This window comes from Equus przewalskii, chromosome 6 (genome assembly GCF_037783145.1).
Source record: "Equus przewalskii isolate Varuska chromosome 6, EquPr2, whole genome shotgun sequence".
NCBI classification, from domain to species: Eukaryota; Metazoa; Chordata; class Mammalia; order Perissodactyla; family Equidae; genus Equus; species Equus przewalskii.
In genome coordinates, this window is record NC_091836.1 from 70,097,525 (window position 1) to 70,119,296 (window position 21,772).

Consider the following 21,772-nt stretch of genomic DNA (forward strand, 5'->3'; position numbering starts at 1 on the left):
CACAAGAGAATACCTACCTAACTTAATCAGAGGAGGTCAAAGAAAGCTTCCAAAAGAGGTAACGTCTGGGTGGAGTCTTGAAGAAAAACGAGAGTACACTGGAAGACTTCAACAGCAGTGTGTGTGTGGTGGGGGGGGAGTGGGGGGGGAGGGTTTCAAGGCAGAGAAAACAATATTCAGTAAAATGTGAAGCATAGCACAGTACTAGGGAATTACAACTAGTTCCATGTGTGGCTGGAATGAATGGGATGTGAAGAGGAAAAGCAGGAGGAGAATCATGAAGGCACTTAGGTGCTAATCTAAAGAGTTCAAGTTTTATCCTATGGGTCTCAGTAGCATGTTAGATCTGTCATAAGATTATATCAAATACTTTATTCCTGATAATATTTAAAGAACCAAAGATTGCAAGTACTTTAATTATTTTAAAAATTAACATAGATTTAAGGTTTAACATTAACATTTAACATTAACATAGATTTAACATTCCTCTCATTACTTTGCTGATATGTTTCTTGAGTGGATCAAAAAAGGGTGATGTCCACACATTGGACTGTTATTTGGCAATAAAAAGGGATGAAGTATTGATACATATTACAACATGGATGAGCCTTGAAAACATCACACTAAGTAAAAAAAGCTAGACATAAAAAGCCATATGTTGTACAATTCCATTTAAATAGAATGTCCAGAAAAGGTAAAACCATAGAGACAGAAAGTAGATTAATGGTTGCCAGGGGCTGGGGGAATGGGGAAAGAGGAGTGACTGCCAACAGATACAGAGTTCCTCTTTGGGGTGATGAAAATGTTCTAAAATTAATTGTGATGATGCTTGGATAACTGTAAATTTTCTAAAACCTTTTAATTGTGCATTAAATAGGTAAATTGTATGTGACTAAAACTCTCAATAAAGCTGTTCTACATAAGGGGGGTGATGTTAAGTATGAATTTTTAATAAATCTGGGCACCCTCATGATGGTATGGTTGTCAACCACCTGTCTGCAGTAAAAAGATAGAGAACCATGGCTAGAGCTAAAGGGAAGCCACTAAGGGGTTCCAGGCAGGAAAATGACATGATCACATTGATATGAAGGTAAAGAAAAGTGGATGGATCTGAAAGATTTTTAGGGGTAGAAACTATAGAATTTGGTGAAAGAATGGATATCCGAGGGCAAAGAAGGGTCAAGCATTAGGCTCAAAGGTGGGAAGGATTATAGAAAAAAGAGGAACATCAGTACCTCTCCAATTAGTTTTGTATACATTGAGTGTAGGACACCTGTGGAACATCTCAGTGGAGAAGTCCAGTAGTTAACTAGACATCAGGTTTGAAGCTCAACCAAGAGATCTGAACTGGATATACATATACCTGGGGTTCTGGGGTTTATCAGTATTAAATGATGATCACTGAGGCCAGGGGAATGAATGAGATTGCACAGAGGGAAGGTATTACATCAAGAGAGATGGAGGGATCAAGAAATGAACCCTGGAGAACACCATCATTCAAAGGGCAGGCAAGAGGCATGAAAGGAGAAAAAATGGATAGAAAGAAGAACCAGGAAAGGCAAACACATTTCAAGTTTCTCCCAGAATACCTACCTGAACTACTCGCTCATGGGTGGTAAGAACTGAGTCCAAGAACATTTTGCTGCCTTGGTCTTGCAGCTGCAACACCTCCATGGTTTTGGTGGGCATCGCATAACTGTGGGAAGAAGAGTCGGCTATTGGGAGGGTTCCCTTAAGACATCACACCACTTCAATCAGGGTAGTCCCTGAGTACAGCCCCTCCAACATGCAGTAGCTCCTGGAATCTAGAGCTGTTTATCTGCAGCCAGGAGCAAAGTTACCAGATCTTCTGAAACCTCCTCCAAAGGTCTCTCAACTCCCTGAGGGGACAGACCATGTCTAATGCTTTTCTGCATCCCCAATCAGGCCTAATATAACACTCTGAATAAAATCTGGTGACTAATAACTATTTGCTGCTACTAAAGAATAGCCAATTCTAAAAGGATCAAGCTCATCACTGGGTATGCTTTGGAGGCTAACCTTGGGTATTTCATCTCTTCTGGAGAAATGAGGCATGAAACCCAATTGTTCTAGAGCAGGATTTCTCAACCTCAGCACTATTGACATTTTAGACCAGATAATTCTTTGCTGTGGTGGTCTGGCCTATCCATCCCTAACCTCTATGCCCACCAGATGCCAGTAGTACCTCCGGAAGTGGTGACAATCAAAATTATCTCCAGACATTGTTAAATGTCCCCAGGTTGAGAACCATTGTTGCAGAGTTTATGCTTCCCATAATTGGCTTCAGCAGATCTACACGCTACAATGAAAAGAATGCTGGACTTGGGGTCAAGTCTTGGCCCTGCCACTTACTAGTAATATTTACTTAGGCAAGTGACTTCCCTCCCGGGCCTCAATTTCTTCATGTATAAAGGGGATTACAATCTAGGCCTATATCAATAGACCGTTGTGAGGATGAGGTGTGATGATAAGATAGGACTGATGGCTGCACATAAATATGATATTAGTGTTGTGTACATCTTATCAAAAATTTACCAAACTGGGGGCTGGCCCCGTGGCCAAGTGGTTAAGTTCGCGCGCTCCGCTGCAGGCAGCCCAGTGTTTCGTTGGTTCGAATCCTGGGCACAGACATGGCACTGCTCATCAGACCACGCTGAGGCAGCGTCCCACATGCCACAACTAGAAGGACCCACAACGAAAAACATACAACTATTTACCAGGGGGCTTTGGGGAGAAAAAGGAAAAAACTAAAAAATAAAAAATAAAAAATAAAAAATATCTAAAAAAAAAAATTTACCAAACTGAAGAGAAATGGAAAAAGAATAACAACAGTAGGAATGTGGAATTTTCATGCCACACAAAGATTCATCAGTTAATATCAGGGACCATGGCCCTCTACACATGGACTTCTACAAAAGGATGTTTGGTTTAATGGAAAATGGATTAGAGACATGATAGTCAGTCCTGGATTTAAATGTTGGCCCTGCCACTGATTACCTATTTAACCCTGAAGAAATTAATTCACTTCTCTGAGTCTCAGTTTCTTCAGCTATAAATTGAGGATAATAATACCCAGTTCATAGGGTTGTTGCAATTATGATTAAATGAGATTACATAAGTAATTTGCCTGGCACACTATGCCTAAAAATGCCAGTTCCCTTGCCCTTATAAACAGTGAGTAAATGCTAGGTATTGCAAACTCTTCTAGGTAGCCTCCCTAAATAATATCCATTCCCATTTTTCAACAAAATCTCTGATCTCCACTTCTAATTCAAATTTGGTAATAACTTCCCTATATAAAAAAAATTGGGACACATCCATAGACTTGTTATGGAAGATCAAATAAAACATGTAAAAGCTTTCAGAAAAGTAAAAAGCACTCTAAAATGCTATTTTTCCTTTTTGACATTCTGCAGATAAGACTGACTGACTGAAGTGGGAATTGTCCATTCCTGCCAATGAGTATGCACTTTATTCTTCAACACTTACTTCAGCAAGATTTCATTGATTTTTTTTGTTCATCTTTCATTCATTCAACAAACATTTACTGACAGCCTGTTCTGTGCTAGGCAGTCTGCTGGGCACTATGCAATCTATGCTTTCAAGGATCTCACTAGGAGTGTTTTGAAGAGACAGGTAAGTACACAAACATCTATACTACAGTAAGACACAGGCAATAATAAGTATGTACCAAAAATTATAGGGACGAGAGGGGGAGAACGGGGGCCTCCGGGAATGTTTCATAGGTGAAGTAGTGCTTTATCAAGATGTAAAGAATGAACATAGGTGTTTGCCTGGAAGGCATTCAAAAAAGGGACATTTTACAAAGGCAAGGAGGCTGAGAGGCCCTCAAAGAGAACCTACAGAGAAACCAGACATAGTTTGATAAAGAAATACTGGGAACTCTTGTCATATCAAAGTAGAGTAGGTCTTTGAGCAGTAAGAGTATAGATAATTTTTCTTTAGTATCTACACTTTTCTGTACTTTCCAAATTTTCTGCAATAAACGTTACTTGGATGATCAGATAGTAAAAACAGAAGGGAAGAAATGAAATAAATGCATTTCAAGAGTCAATATAACATGACAAAATAGCTCTACCTTTGGGAGTACTGCCTGGGATGGGACACAAGGGTGCCTGCTGGGGTGCTAGGGAACTTAGAGTCTGTGGATTCTACTATATATAAGTTATACCTTTACTTTAAAAAGTATAACTGGATTAAAAAAAAAAAAAGGAAAGAGTAGCCTTAGAAAATGATGCTGAGTGATGCTTTGACTCTCCAGAGCATTGGGGCCGGGTCAGCTTCAGGCTTGGAAGCTGCTTTCAGATGAGTAAGATTTCCCTCTCTCCAGACAGCTGCTCAGCAAAGGATGCAGCAAATTAAGGGACCCACAGGAGAGGCCTCTTGCTCTTCTCTCCTGGGTGAGCTGCAGCTGCAGCAATGCAGACCATTTATAGAACAAAAGCCAGCATACGGCTCCCCTGCCCAATTCCATCTCAAGGTCAAAGCCCTACCCCCACTCCCAGAGGAAAAATGGATCAAGATGAAATGACAATCAGAAGAAAAGAACATCATTTCATCTCTGAAAAGCTCGGCAGCGAGAATGTCTAATATGACGGTCTGAAAACCTCAATCAATGCAGAGAAGTGAGCTGCTGAAAATGAACATCTCTTTATGCTCTGCACTATTCAGAGCAAAGAACCAAGCAAGAGGCAAAAAGCAGCACATCATTCATTCTGTTATTCCAGGAAACACGTTCATGCCTACTGGAACTCAACTCAAGTCAATAAATATTCATTCAGTGCCTACTATGCGTCAGGTACGGGGCCAGATCTTAGGGTTAGACTGCTGATGAAAACAAAAACAGTCCTTGCTTCACAGATTTTAGAGTCTAATAAGGTAGACCAATAATAGTTAAGTAATTAAAAAGGTAAGGGATGAGTGTTATGAAAGGGAAGTTATATACCCTTTACTTCTCCTAAATATATAACATAAGGACCTAACTTAATGAGGTTCTCTTAAGAAGTGACATTCAAGATGAAGCCTAAAAAGAAAAGTAGGGGTTAGTTAGGTGAAGGGAAAAGAATACTCTAAGCCTTAGTTAGCATAAGCAAAGGTCCTGAGGTGGGAAGGGACCAAAACAAAGCCAGTGTAACTGGAAGTAGAGGGAGAGAGAGAGAAGTGTAAATTAAGGCAAGAGAGGCAAGCCCAGGCCATGGAGTACCTAGTAAGGCATGTGAGGAACTTTTATTTTGATCCTAAAGGAATGGGAAGCCACGGAAAGGAATTTGAGCACAGGAGTGACATAATCTCATATTTCCATTCTAGAAAGATCACACTAAAAGTTGTGTGGAGAACCAGTTAGAGGGAAATGAAAATTGGGGGGAAAAAAGTGGTTTCAAATCCAGACCTTGCCACTTATCAGATAGATGACTATAGGCAAGCTTATATTATATTAATAACAAAAATTAATAATAATAATAGCAGCCAACAGTTTCTGGACATGGTTGTAAGCACTTACAATATATCAACTCCCTTAATTTTCACTATAGCCTTTTTAGGTGGGTACTTTTATTAACCCTACTTTACAGATGAGGAAACCAAGACACAAAGAGCTTAAGTAAACTACCCAATGTCGCATGACAAGAATGCAGCAGAGCAAGAATAAAACTCAGGCAGTCTGCCTCCAGAGTCAATGCTTTGATCCACTATGGGCAAGGTGCTTGTTTCAATTACGCAGAATAATATACCAAAAAAGTACCTAACAGAGTGGCTGGCTGACAGTAGGTGCTCAACAAATCTTCCTGCCTTCCTGCCTTCCTTCCTACCACCCAAATGCAGCCAGAGCTTTTCACAGCAGGGTTTTAAAAACAGAATCTTTTAAAAAGTCTTGAAAATTTTAAACACTATTCCAGGGAGATGATCTCCTGTAGGTATGACAACATTCTGTAAGAAAACATTTAATGCCTCTTTGCCACCACAACCTCTGAGAAGCTACCCCTAATCCCTGCCAGCTGAAAAAAATCTCTTCATTAATTATTAATAACAATAATGCTATTTACAGTGTTTACAATGTGCCAATCTCTCTGCTAAGTTTTATCATATGTTATATTTTTTAATTTACAGAACCCAAAGAAATAGGAAAATTACCATCCCATTATATAGATAAGGAAACTGAGGTTCAGAATTTCTCAAGGTCATATTGCTAATAAGTGGGAGAACTAGAATGTGAGTGCAGGCAGTGTGATTCCAGAGCTTGGACGCTTAATCACTTGTTACTCAGTGTGGTCTGTAGACAAGCTGCTGGTGAACAGACAGCTTGTGATCAGTCATGACAAGATGAGAAATGTGCAACAGTCACTAAACACACTGTTTAATTCAGTTAACATTTTTTTTTAATAGCAAGACTTTCTTGATGAAGGAAGCAAACTTAATATGCATTCTGGCATAAGCTCCTGGTATCTTCATGGAGCGGTACTTTGAGAAGCACCACTCTAAATTATTATGCTACTCTGCCTCCTTGAACTGCCATTGCACTCTATCTTTCACTTACCGCCTTCCACATTATAATTATTCTCCATGTGTGTGTGTATATACACACTGTGTGTATACACATACACACTCCCTGAAATCAGGGACATTCTCCTTTGTATCCTCCAGTCAGAATGTCTAGTACAATGCCTACCACAGAGCAAGATGAGGCTCAATCAACGGTTTTTTAATTAATGAATGAAAGCACTTTCATTAACCTTTAAGAAATGTATACCACACAACTGGATTGTGTAGTCATACTTAAGAAGCTTTCATTCCTTCAACAAGGGCTAAGTGTCCCCCATGTGGCAGGCCTTATGCTAGGTGCTGAAGAAATAAAGAACACAGTCCCCATCTAGTCAGGGGGAGGGGAGCTGACACAGGAATAGATCATTATGTGCTGCCCCCCCAACCCCCCCAGCCCTGAGCACTAAGTGACATGATAGAGGTGTATGTCAAGTGCTGAAAGAGCAACCAACTCTCTGGGGCATCAGAAAAAGATAAAGCACATCTTTAGGCCTAAAACAATTGAAGTTCTATCAGCTGAGAGAGCTAAAGTCACAGCTTATTATCCAGTCTTCTAAAGAGCACTTTTAGCACACTTATACTCTAAGTTATAAAGGTTTAAAAGTTCAAATTTGGCTTAAGGACTTAAAATAAGACCCTAAATAATGAAAAATACTTGAGTCAGGCAGAAATGGGTCAAATCCAGGCAACTTACCGGTTCTGTGATTTTTGGCCTTTGTGAGCTTTGCTTCCTCATTTGTAAAATGGGAATATACTAATATCTAGTGAGTAAGAAAGGATAATTTTTGCCATATCCACATACTGTGCCATGTATTACCTTGCCACAACAGCAAACCACTCAAACTATTATTTATTAAATATTTTTCTTTAAATCAACACACTTTACAACATTTATTTTAAAAAGAAACTTGAGATGTGGAAGAACTGGAACTTATGTTGCTGATAAGAAAGCAAAATGGTACAGCCACTTTGGAAAGAGTTTGGCAGTTGCCTGTAAATTTAAACATACGCTACACTTACCATTCGACCCACAGTTACACTCCTAGAGAAATGAAAACATATTTTCACAAAAACCTGTGCATGTTTACAGTGGCTTTCTTCATTACTGCCCCAAAGTGGAAACACTAATGTCCTTCAAATGGATAAACAAACTATGGTACATCCATTCAGTGAAACGCTGCTCAGCAACAAAAAGGAACAAACTACTTCATACAGGCAAAAACATGGATGAATCTCAAATACATTATCCTAAATGAAAGAAGCCAGACTCAAAAGGAAAAATATTGTATGATTCCATTCATGTGACATTCTGGAAAAGGCAAAACCATAGGGACAGAAAATAGATCAGTAGTTGCCAGGGACTGCGAGTCAGGGAAGGGAGTGAGACTATAAAGGCAGGAGGGGACTTCTTGGGATGATGGAAATGTTCTATATCTTGATTATGATGGTATTTACTGCAAGCATTTGTCAAAACTCACAGAAACTTCGCTAAAAGGATGAATTTTACTGAATGTAGCTTATACCTCAATAAGCCTGATTTTATATCAGCATTGTAAATGGAAAACCAGTATCAGCTGGCATAAATAGAAAGTAAGTTAAAAATAAATACAAAGAAAACAAGACAATGTTATAAAATTCCAACTAGATACGAGTGCTTGCCAAAGACTCTGAGCCTGAGGTCCCCTCTGTGTTATAAAGATTAGAAAGTGCTAGAGTGGTGTTAAGGACATACCAGCACCACACTAGGAATTTCTCCTTGACATAATTAGGTTGGATGAGAATTAAAAAGGGAAGAAATTTCTCACCATGTGATTTAATGTTATTTAAGGCAAACCACAGGGCATGCCACACTTGCGGGAACACTGAGATAAGATATGTAAAGTGCCTGGCCTGGAGTAGGTAGCCAGTAAATGTTAGTTCTCCTCCCCCCCAGTTTTCTAACAAATCCAAAGAGTAAATGAAAAGAAGAGAAGGCAAAGAATACCCAAATAAATGGGGAGACATACCATGTTAATGGATCAGAGGATTCAAAATAGATAAGATGTCAATTCTCCTCAAATTCATCTACAGAGTCAACACAACCCCAACGAATTTCCATTAGGCTCCTTTCTGTAGAAATCAACAAGCTAATTCTAAAATTTTTACGGAAAACCAAAGGACCTAGAAGAGCCAAAATAATTTGGAAAAAGAAGAACAAAGTTTCAGTAATCAAGTTACAGTAGTTAAGATAATGTGGTATTGTAAGCATAGATATAGATCAATGTAATGGAATAGAGTCCAGAAATACACAGACATATATATGGTTAACTGACTTTCAACAAAGGCGCTAAGACAATTCAGTGAAGAAAGACAATCTTTTCAACAAATGGCACTGGAACAATTGGATATCTATATGCAAAAAAAAGAAGAAGAAAAGAAAAGAAAAAAAATTTCAAGATATATCTCACACCACATACCAAAATAAATCAAAATGGATCACAGACCTAAATCTAACACTTAAAGCTATAGAACTTCCAGGAGAAAATGTGATCTTGAGTTAGGCCAAGATTTCTTAGACATGACACTAAAAGCACAAACAATAAAAGAAAAAAAGGATAAATTGAACTTCATGAAACTTAAAAAACCTTCTGCTCTTCAAAAGACACAGATAAGAAGATAATTCAGAGACTGGGAGAAAATATTTGTAAAACACACACTGAAAAAGAACTGGTATCTAAAACTAGATAAAGAACCTCCGTTACCCAATGATAAGAAAACAACCCAATTTCAAAAATGGACAAAAGATTTGAACATGTCGTCAAAGAACATGTAAGAAGGTACGTCAGCACATGAGTAAAGCACATCAAATAAAGAAATAAGCACATAAAAAGATGCTCAACATCATTATTTACTAGGGTAGTGAAGATTAAAACCACTATGAAATACCACTATATATCTATTAGAATAGCTTTAAAAAAACCTGACAGTACAAAGTGCTGACCAGGATAAGGAGTTACAAGAACTCTCATACACTGCTGGTGAGACTACAAATTGTGGAGTCACTTTGGAAAACAGTTTGGCAGTTTCTTATAAAGTTAACCATACATTCACCATAAAACCCAACAATCCCAGTCTTAGGTAGTTATCCAAGAGCAAAGAAGACATATGCCCACACAAAACCTGTACAAGAATGCTTATGGCAGCATTCATAATCACCAATAAACTGGAAACAATCCAAACGTACATCAACTGGTGAATGGATAAGCCAATTAAAGTTCACCATTTAATGGAATACTACTCAGCAATAAACTACTTAGAAAAACACAAATGAATCTTAAACACATTATGCTAAATGAAAGAGTCCAGACACAAACAGCTGCATACTGTATGATTCCATTTACTTGATGTTCTGGAGAACTTAAAACAATAGGGACAGAAAATCAATCAGCGGTTGCCAGGGACTTGAGGGAGAAAGAGGAAGAGATTGACTACACCTGGGCACTGGGGAACTTTTTGGGTTAATGGAAGTTCTACATTTTGATTATGGCAAACTATATACCTAAAAGGGGTGAATTTTACTACATGTAAATTATATCTCAAAACCTCATTTAACAACAACAAAGCAGAGCATGCCACCCACACCAAGAACATCCCATGCGAAGGCATCTTTCATACCTTTCCTCGACTTTAATGGAGAGATGGTTACAGAGGTTGTGAACATATTGGGCATAACTCTCCGCCACGGCCATGTCGTATGCAGTCACGTGAATGTTTAAAGCCCCATATTCATAATCTGTCCCCAAATTAATGGGTCTCACTTCCACTTTTGCCCTCTTCTTCTTGGGCTAAACAGAAAACAGAAAGAGAGAGAAAATAAACCAAAGTATTGTAAAAGAAATTCTAATCATACCATCTTCACATTAAAAAAAAAAAAATCAATGTTTCAAATGAATTTGTTTACCATTTTTCTCTCAGGTTACCCTACTTACAAATGAAAAATCTCCTGGGAAGGAATGGGCAGCTTCCCTTGCCACTCGGGGCTGTGACATCAGCCAACGAACGGAGAATGGAGAGGGAATACTGCTGGCATTATTATTTTTTTTTTCTTTTCTAAAGATTGGCACCTGGGCTAACAACTGTTGCCAATCTTTTTTTTTTTTTTTTCCTGCTTTATCTCCCCAACCCACCCGCCCCCCCCATACACAGTTGTATATCTTAGTTGCATGTCCTTCTAGTTGTGGGATGTGGGACGCTGCCTCAACGTGGCCTGACGAGCGGCGCCACGTCCGCGCCCAGGATCCGAACCCTGGGCCGCCGCAGCGGAGCGCGGGAACTTAACCTCTCGGCCACGGAGCCGGCCGTGTGCTGGCATTATTTTAACATGAATGCATGTGACTGTCTTCTGCCATTGACTAGTTTTGAGACCCACCTCCCATCTCTAGACCTCAGTTTCTCAATTTTTAAATTGATGGGAATATGCTAGATAACAGATTCTTAATCTAGAACCCAGAGAGAAATTTCAAGGGGTCTCTCAACACCCAAACTTACATGCAAAATTTTACGTGTGCACATTTTTCTGAGGAGAATCTTTAGCTTTCATCAGAATCTTAAAGAAATCAATCACAAAGAAGCTCAGCATTAGCTCTCTTCCAGCCCTCCCAGCTTTGAAATTCTGTAGTCTAATTATTTAGACAGTTTAGAAAATTTAGCAAAAATTATTTTCTTTCTCTTTCATATAAAATATTGCTTCACTACATATCAACCTGCGCAAGCTGTTGTGAAAAATTAAAATGAAGCCTGGGAAAACAGACGTTTAACACAACATAGATCAAGATCAAGAAAGCTTTTCAACTGGAAATAATCTAACCTAAATGCCCATCAAGAGAGGACATGCTAAATAAATCATGGCACATCCATTCAATAGTCATTATGCAGCTGTAAGAAGGAACAAGGAACTTCTTTATGTACTGATATGGAAGGCTTTTAAGATAAATTAAATGACAAAAGCAAACTGTAGAATAATGTGTTCAGGATATTGCCATATAAATAAAAAGGGTGGGTGAGGAGAATAGGTGTGTGTGTGTGTTTAATTACATACATATTTATTTGCTTGCATATCCCAAAAATATCTCTGGAAGGATGTACAGAAATACCATATCATTGGTTGTCTGTGAGGGAACTGAGTGGCTGGGGCATAGGGGTAGGAAGGAGATTTTTAAATCATTTCTCTTCTATATTTTTTGAAGTTTTAATAATGTGAATCTTTTATCAATTCAAAGTTAGAATCTTAAAACCTACTGTTTTAAGAAATTTTTTCAGTAAAACTTTTATTGCAATATAATATTTATACTGAAGAATGCATAAATAAGTACACAGCTCAATGAATTTTCAAAGTGAAAATATCTGTATAATCAGTATCCTGAATAAGAAATAGACCAGGACCAGCATCCCAAAAGTCTCCTGCCCCAAAATTGGTAACCACTACTCTGACTTGTAAAACCATAGGGTTATTTTGCCTGTTTCTGAAATTCGTGAAAATGGAGAGATACACTATGTTCTCTTTTGTGTCTGGCTTCTTTAATTCATTATGTTTATAAGATTCATTATGTATTAGGCAAAACAGTGGTTCTTTCCTTCTCATTGCTCTAGCAGTTTATTATACAAATATGCTACAGTATTCTAGTTTGTTTGTTTTAGCCATTCTGATTAGTATAAAGTAGAAACGCACTGAGATTTTAACTTCCATTTCCTTTAAATCTACTAAGCTTGAGCACCTTCCCATATGTCCACTGGCCATTGGAATATTCTCTTCTGTAACCTGCCTATTCAAATATTTTGCCCATTTTTAAAATTGGGTTGTCTGCCTTTCTCTTACTGATTTGTAGATGTTCTTTCTATATTCTAGACATGATCCTTTGTTAAAATGTACATGGGCTGGAAATATCTTCTCCCTCTCTGTAGCTTCCCTTTTCACTTTTTAATGGTGCATTTTCATGAGCAGAAGTTCTTATTTTTAATGTAGTCCAATTTACTCATTTTTTCTTTTATGGTTATAGTCATTTTTGTGTCCTATTTAAGAAATCATTGCCTACCTTAAGATCATGAAGACATTCTTGTATATCTTCTAGCAGTTTGATTATTTTAACATTTACATATAGATCTACAATCCATTTTTAAGTGATTTTTGTGTACAGTGTAAAATAGGAGTCAAGAGTCATTTTTTCTCACATGAGCACCTGGTCCAACTGACCCAGCACCATTGCGTTGCAGTGGAACCTTTGTCATATAAGTGTCCATTAGATACACAGATCTGTTCCTATTCTCCTTATCCTGTTCCATTGGACTATTTGTCTATCCTTGAGCCAATACCACACTGTCCTAATTACTGGAGATTTATAATGTCTTGCTAATTGGTAGAAATAGTTTTGTTTTTTTAAGAAAAGGAGGGGGACTCTCTCTCTATTTACAGGTCTTAACTTGCCCCTATCTAACAGCTAACAGCCTAATGGCTGTCCCAGCAGGGTTGTTCCTGGCAGAGTACCTGGAATGGTTCTCGCACATCGCTGCTCTCCAGTTCAACCTAAGAGAGCAGGGGCTCAGTCTGGGGAAGTGGGGGGAGGACCAAGAAATGGTCCTTTCCCAACGCCAGTAATAATGATGACAGACCTGACCTCACAGGGATGTTCTAAGAACTGAACAAAACACTGTATGTAAAGGGGTTAATACAACCTGTGGCATATATTTAAACACTCAATAAATATTAACTTTTATTACTATTTTTATTCTTATATTCTTCATATCTAGCACAGGGCCTGACAGAGAGAAAACATGCAATGAATCACAATTTTAGAATTTTGGAACAGGATGGCATTTAGAGATGATTTTGTCCCAGTTTTTCATCCTTGCAGGGGAAGAATATGAAGCCCAGAAAGATTAAATATGTCACGCAGAGTCACACAGCCAGACAGGACAGATCCTAGGAACGAACACCCAGACCTCCCGACCCCCACTGCAGGGATTTTTCCACTGCAGCCTCTGCATTATTAAAGTTCTTAACAGTGGGGGCCACCCCAGGGTCCTAGACTTTGCCGTGAGTGAGAAGCCAGCCTCTAGAGAACAACCACCAAGGTGCAGGGGCTTGGCTCTCTCTCCTTCAGAGCCCACCACGCTGGAAGCCAAATGCAGTGATCCAGACTTCTCATCATGACAGCACTGCAGTCAGAGCTGTGAAGAATGCTAAAGCTGGAATGCAATGGGGAGCGGCTGAAATTTTCCAGCAGAGAGGGGAGGAGCTCCTCTGAAGCCTGCAGGAGGCTTTTCTTAACCAGGGAAAATGCCAGGGCTCTTCAAAGGTGTTGCTTTAGGGGAACAAAAAAAGAAAGCTGATTCCAGTATCCCTCTTGGCATCTCGCTTGCTTTTCCGTGTTGGCCTAGATCTGTCTGGACCGATCCACACCATCAGGAGCCCATTGTGATATTATATTTCAGTTCTGAGCCAGGGCACAGCAAAGCCAGCAAGAACTTGACTGCAAATAATAACAGACACCAGTTCCTATAATTTTACCTGCACAATCTTTCTCATATCCATCCCTGCCTTTCTATTCCTAATGTCTGAGTTCAGGTCTTCATGACTGTCATGGGGAGCCATGAAAGATGTTTGTGCAAGGAATGTACATGACTAGAGCTGTATTTTGGCAAGGCCACCCTGACTGCATATGGAGGAGAGCCAGGCAGGAAAGGAAAGGAGGCTAGAAGAAAGGTGGCAGGGAAGACGGACTTCTGTCCACCATCAAACTTTGGCATCTGTGGCTGACCTGGATTCACTGTGGGATGGCCCAGGGTGGCCATTCTTAAGATCCCTGTAGGATTGCACTGTGATGCCCAAAATGGGCCAGGGGATAAATTACTAAACCATTTTTGTGCAGAAATGTCCATATTAACCCTATTCTGCAGACAGAAAAATGAAGTCCTCTGAAGGCACGATACTTGCCCAAGTTTATAGGGAAACTTTGCTGGGAAAGAGCAGATAGAGAAAGGAGTCAGATTAGAACCACAGGATGCTATAGCTGGAAGGGATCTTAGAGAGAATTTAGTCTCTCCTCCCTTTCCTCCTTAATTTTACATACGGGGGAAGTTGAGGCCCAGAAAGGGGAAATGACATGTGTAAGGTTACAAGAGTAAGGAAATGGCAAAGGTAACCACTCTACGTTTAGCCATAGCTAGAAGCTGGGTCTGTGGCCTCAAGCCCAGGCTCTCTCCTCCAGCTTCTGTGAAAGTGAGAATATCTGCCTATCACTATAGGTGGTATTCTCTAGCGTGGGAAAGTTGGAAAGAAATTGTATCATCCTAATCCTCAAATGAAAAGGCTGATAGGTCTATAACATATTCAGCTTCCAGAAATTCTGGTGATGGAAATTTAAAACATTTACACCCGGGGACTTGAAAGACAGAAGGCCTGGCCATGAGAGGGATGGCAAAGAGGCACAACCTGGTGCTGCATGAAGAGTACTAGACTAAGATGGAAGCCAAAGAAAATATGGACTCAAGTTCTATCTGCTTAGTCACTATATGACATTGAGTGACCTCTCTAGGTGTCAGTTTCTTCATCTGTAACACCTAAAGTTCTTGTGAAGCTCAGAATAGTGAATATATGAAATGGAAATAGCACAGACATTAGATGGATTCTGACCATCCTCAGTTCAAATATTGGCTCTAGAAATGACTAGCCACTTGGGCAAGTGATTTAATCTAAGTCTTAGATTCCTCATACAAGGTCTTTAATAACCACAGGATATCTGAGGATTAAATAAAATATGCCATTTGTAATACTATAAAATAAAATAATGCTTTTAAAGCCTGACACATAGCAGTTACAGCATTTGGTATATAGTAGTTACTCAATAAATAGTATCTTTAAAAAAGGTTGAGTAAGCTACACAGATGGAACACTATTATTACTATAAATTGTTGGTAAGCATGTTCCTGGTATCCTAGTGGTATGCCTTACAGAATGAAGCACTTATTAAACATCTGCTGTGTGTAAAGTGCTGATTCAACCAGTCTAAGGAAAGATACTAAAGAAATAGAAAACACAGTCCCAGCTCTAAAGGAGCTTACAGTTCAGAGAGAGAGAGAAAAGACACACACGAAAGAACAGTCCCTCTCAATTTAGTCATAAAGAGCAGCCCATGTCTCATGGCAAGTTCAACACAAGCTACCTAGCTGCACCATGCCCATTAGATCTCTAAGGGCAACCAAGAGCAACCACCTCAGGTGGGGTGCAGCTGAAAGGGCCATGAGTAGAGTCAGTACCCCTAGGTATTTAGCATGACATATAAGGGTAATATAGTAGTTATTCACAAATGGTATCTTTTACAAAGGTTGATCTAGACCCTGCCTACTTCTCACGTCTCATGTCCCTGCATCCCCTGCTGCCCGCTTGAGACTCCAGGATCAACAAACTACTAAAGGTTTCCCAACTGCATCTCCTGGATTAATGTCTTCCCACCTTTGCTCAGAATGTTTCCCCTCCCTGCAAAGTGCTTGACTCCTCACCCCAGACCTTTAATGTGAGCAACTCCCTCTCATTTTTTACGACCCAGCTTATGCTCTACCAGGAAGCCTTCCCTGATTGCCTCAGGCTGAGTTAGATACTACTCCCATGTGCTCCCATAGCAACCCCCCCTTCTATACCACTATCACTTATCACATGTATTCATTATTCAACAAATATTTTCTGACTACTAGTGATGAGCCAGACCAGGGTTACTATTAGGGATAGGACAGTAAATAAGACAGCCATAGTCTCTGCTCACTGAAGCTTACAATCTGTCAGGGAAGGCATATACAGAACAAGAAATTATAAGGAGATGCATGTTTTGAGGGAGGAAAGGAGAGTGCTGTATGACTATAAAAAGAAAGACTAATACTATCACCATCATCATCATCATCACCACCAGCACTTACGGGCTCTATGTTTCAGACACTGTGCTAAATACTTCAACTTTCTCACTTAATTTACTCCTCACAACAACATTTAAAACGTTCACCAATTTTTTTCTTATAACGATTGGCACCTGAGCTAACAACTATTGCCAATCTTCTTTTTTTTTCTCTTCTCCCCAAAGCCCCCCAGTACATAGTTGTATATTGTAGTTGTGAGTGCCTGTGGTTGTGCTATGTGGGACGCCACCTCAACGTGGCCTGATGAGCGGTGCCATGTCCGCACCCAGGATCCAAACTGGCAAAACCCTGGGCTGCTGAGGCGGGAGCGCGCCAACTTAACCACTCAGCCACGGGGCCGGCCCCTCACAACAACATTTAAATAGCATGGTTACTTAACACCAAGGACACTGTGGCTTGGAAAAGTTAAGTAACATACCCAAGAACACACAACTAGTAAGCCCCAGAGCTGAAGCTTTAAAGCAGGCCTGCCTAATTCCAATACATTCCTCTTAACCTCTGTCTTTCCCTTTAGGGAAGGTGGGCAGAGCCACCTGCCAGTTTCCTCAATATCTACTCTCTCTTTTGCTTTAATAACAGAACTGTTGAATTTTAGCTGGCACATGACCATTCACAATAAAAATTACATTTCCCAACCAATCTTGCAGCTAGGTATGGTTATGTGACTAAGTCTGGCCAGTGGGACATAAGCCCATGCACACTGCTTTCTTTTTCTGCTGATTGGAATGCTTTCTGTTGGTTATGCCCTATCTACCTCACAGGATAGTTGGTGAATCAAAAGACATGGTTTTCAAATTTGTTGGTTGCAAAGGGCCTAAAAAAATCATGTTTCTCTTTGTGAAACCCCATGAAATACTCATCAGTGTACTTTCATCATATACAACAAGAACAACTTAACTAGCAGAAAATATGGTTATATTATTATTATTTTTTAAGATTTTATTTTTCCTTTTTTTCTCCCAAAGCCCCCCAGTACATAGTTGTGTATTTTTAGTTGTGGGTCTTTCTAGTTGTGGCATGTGGGATGCCGCCTCAGCATGGCTTGATGAGCGGTGCCATGTCTGTGCCCAGGTTTCGAACCAGCGAAACCCTGGGCCACTGAAGCAGAGCGCAAGAACTTAACCACTCGGCCACGGGGCCGGCCCCAAAAATATGGTTACACTAAATAAATGGAATTCTCTGCATCTCAAAAAAATTATGAAAACATATCTGAATTTCTCTGTTAAAACTTGTTTTCATAAAGTAAAATTGATGGGAGGAAAACTGGAAATTTAGAAAATTCTATCCATTAACTTAATGTCTTTCTAAAACATGCAAGAATGCCATTATTAAACCTGAGAAGGGGCTCCCCTCTAAGATCACCAGTGTTCCAGGGGCATATGGTTTGCGAGGCACTGAGATAATGGATGTGAAAGCACTCTGAAGATGGAAAGGGATTATTACTTTTATTCACATCGATTATGAATCCCTCTAAAACTGACACTTGTCATTTAGCAGAACAGGCAAGGCAGGATGAGACTCCAGTGGGCTGGTGCTCTAATGGCACAGGCTGAGAGTCAGGTCTCCACAGGAGTCGCTCTTTGTGCCTGGAAAAGCTCCAGGAAACTCTTTTAAGTTCTTTATGGCCCCAGTGTTTCCAGCTACTCCAAGCAACTGGATGCTCTTAGAGGAATGTCAGCGTGTTTTACATACTCAGTGCAAGAATACGGGTGGCATTTAATGAATGTTTGTTGAGCTGAGCTCCATAACACCTTCACTGACCCTTTCAGGGAGAACTGCTTCTTCATCTTTATTCTCTTAATATTTGGTTCATTCCCCTAGCAGCACTTTCCACATGTATTTGGTTACATTTTTTAGCACTATATTTCCTAGCCCACTGTGTGCTTTTTGTAGGAAGAGACTGTGTCCAGTGTCTGGCACATAGAAGGTACTCAATGATGTCTTTTCTTTTCAATGAGTTATGAAAGGTAGACCTGAGGGAAAACATGGACGCTAGTTTAAAACAACTGTCCCCAAGCCAGTCCTCTAATCCATGTCTAGCCGTACAATCACTAGACTGGCAAAACCATTCTTTCAATTTCCAGGAAGCCGGGACTGTCACCATAAAGTGATTCTGATCTGCTGATTTTTCTGGGAACGATGCCACAGTCTCCTCACAGACTTGAGGCTGTGAGAGCTGATCTCTCTGGGCGCTACAACAAAATAAATAGGTGTCACAAACGGCAGACACCTCCTCTATGTCAACAGTAAAAACAGCATGAAGTTTCCAAGAGAAAAGGTATCTTGAATCCTAGACGCCATTCTATAAAGAAGTAAATTGCCTAAGTTACAAGATATACCTTACACTCTTGCCCCAGGGCCTAGAAAATAGAACATATAACTACTACAAAATGACAGCAATTTATGTTGCCCCCATTTCATCCTCCCACCGCTTCCTCTTGGCAATTCTCTGATTCTTAGGCTGCTATTACCCCAATGTGGGAGGCTGGACAGCAGCTGAGGGCAAGCAAGTAAGTGGTCTTGGGAGAGATGACCTATCACTCTACAAATGTGAAGGACTACATTATTTTTATTTCTACCAAACAAAAATCACTCCAAACAATCTGAAGCCTTTTAAATTCAACAAAATGATGCAGGGCCCTTGAGGGAAAAATGAGACATTGAGACACAGTGCTAGGTCTGAAGATATGGTCTGAAATGTGATCCCTCACTGCCACAAGTCAAGCTGTGTCTTACAGGAAAGGTACCATCCCATGAAGAGGAAAGAGCATGGGCAAAGGCACAGAGGCATGAGAGAGCACGGGCGTATGAGAAAATGTGCTGAAGCAGAGGGTGCAAAAAGGGAGATCACTGAGAAGGAGGCTGGGCTGTGCTACGAGAGACCTGGAATCCCATGGTTTGCTGCCACCCGAGAGGAAGCTTCCCTCCTCTCACTAACTCCTCAGAGAAGCATCAAGGACAGGAGCACAGGACGGAGGGATGGGAACAAACCTAGAGTTATAAACAGACCAAGCAAGGAAGAAAGAGGTAAAACCAGATTGACAAGGAAAGCTGAGATGAGGTAGATGTCCCTTTTCCTTCCCAAGGTTCAGGAGTCATAAGACAGAGTGTGGAACCTTTGGAAGGAGGAATGAAGAGATTATGCCAGGAGAAATGGGACAAGGGCTGTGCACTTCGAGTTTGTCTCAGGGATATGGGCTCAAGAGAGGAGAGGGGCAGCCTGAGATCCAGAGAGGAAAAAGTGGGAATCTGGCTGCTTATTGTTTTTTATAGATTCTAGATTTAGGGAGAGAAAGGGGGCCACAAGATGCCTTCTAGCTTATCCAGTCCAGTTCCCCAGGGGAATAAAAGAGACAGGGACTTGGGACAGAGCTTCTGTAAGCTGGAAGATGACAGCTATCATTATTCTGTCCCAGGCAGGAAGTGAGGAGGCTGAAGCAGCTTCCACCACTATCCAGCACTATTGTGCTAGCCACTGAGGGACAATGAACGACATTAGAGAAAAGCCTATAACTCTAACCAAAAGGAGCATCACTCCCTTCAAGCAACCAAGGTCATCTGCAGCCTGCTGTTTGCAGATAGTGTGTTGTGTTTGTTTGGTAGCTCTGATTTACAAAACCTCAGGGCAGTTCGAATAACCACATTTCAGTTCAGTTCAGTTAATATTTACTGTACTTGATGCCAGGCCCTGTGCTGGACAGTGACAGTACAGAGAAAAATGAGACATGGCCTCTACCCTTGGAGAGCTCACCATCTAGAAGGGGAGATGGTCATCAAAACAGTTGGCTAAAACATCAAGCAGTAAGTCCTAGCACAGAGGAAGCACAAGGAAATCCGGCAGCTCAAGGTAGGACAAGTAACCCAGTGCAGGGAATCCAGGAAGGTTCCTCCGAAGGGGAGACTCGTTTTTTCCCTCCTCACCCTGCTTCCTCACGGGGATCTAAAGGTTGAGGATATATTAGCCAAGTGACGAAGGGGGAAGTTCTTCCAAGTAAACAGAACAGCATGTGAGAGGCCTTCAAACACTATGATGATTTGGATGAAAAGCAAGAGGCCCAGTGCAGTAAAAGCATGATATCCACGAGACGGATGAAGAGGCTGGAGAGAAAGATGGGGACAGATGGCATCAAACATGGCATTAAGCTTTTTCACCAAACTAAGGAGCAGGTCAGAGGTCGGCATATGCAGAAAATTATCTTAGAGGGAGGATCCCAAGAAATCTAAAAAAAACCCAAAAAAACACACCCCAAACAAAACTAATTCTATTTCCCATAAATTTATGTGGGTCTTTTAGGAGGAAGATGTCCCAAAATAAAACAACACCAACAACTTACTGTAAGGTGCCACAATTCGGAAAGTGTGTGAATCACTCTTTCTTCTGAATTTTAATAGCCCTTTGTATCTTCCCTTTAGCCCTTGGCACTTTCTGCCTGGAGCATGATTATCTGTGTCTTATCTCTAATGGTTTACCAGCTCCCTCGGAGCAGGAACCAGGTCTTGTTCACTCATCCTGTAGAATTTTATTGCAACTCAGTCTGAAGAGGCAAGATACCCCCAACATTAGACCTAGAACATAACAGATGTTTGATAAATATTTCATAGCATCACGGAGTTACATGATACCAGGCTGAAAGACTTAAAGATATTCCAATCCAGAGTTTCTCAACCTTTGTGAAGAGTCTGATAAAAGCTACAGACTCTCTTCCCAGAAAAATTCACACATAGAAAACATTTTACGTATAATTGCAGGGCCCACCATGTCCAGAGGGGTAAGATTAACCTACCCAAAGTCACAAAGCTAATAATTGGCAGAACCAAGCCTAGAATACAAGTTTCCTGTTCCCAATTTAGTACTCTTCCCACTACAAAGAAACAACTTTAGTCGGGCTGTTTCCTCCTGGGAGCTTGCCTGATACAAGTCTCAGATACGGCATTGTTCCTCCCATGAATTCCTTGTTTTAAGGATGGTGCTCAGGAGAAAATGACAAGTTTAGTGGCTTCTGAGGCCCAAATACAGGGGCACTGGACCTCTGCCAAGGAGAGAGAGGCAATGGGAGATGTGCATGGTTGCGTAGGAGCATTAAAAAAAGCCAGAGAACCAAAAGTGATCTTGAAGTCTCCCCAAGTAGAACAGCAAAATTTTCCTAACTGTATTGTTTACAGGAAGTGATAGAATCGTGACTCAAAGCCAGACCTTTTGACTTTCAGCACAGTGCTATGGCCCCCTCACTATAAAATCCTCTGCACAAGC

At 40.5% G+C, this 21,772-nt stretch overlaps 1 protein-coding gene across 4 annotated transcripts in view; it reads right to left on the reverse strand.

Moving 5' to 3' along the window:
* The window catches only part of MRPL48 (mitochondrial ribosomal protein L48), a 48,842-nt gene that overhangs the window by 1,801 nt on the left and 25,269 nt on the right, over positions 1–21,772 (reverse strand). For all 4 annotated transcript variants that reach the window (XM_070625862.1, XM_070625863.1, XM_070625864.1 and 1 more), the window contains 2 exons: positions 10,234–10,403; positions 1,594–1,696 (listed from right to left, as the gene is read on the reverse strand). In XM_070625862.1, the coding sequence (XP_070481963.1) occupies positions 1,594–1,696; positions 10,234–10,403 (273 nt within the window). The remainder of the gene's footprint in view (positions 1–1,593; positions 1,697–10,233; positions 10,404–21,772) is intronic.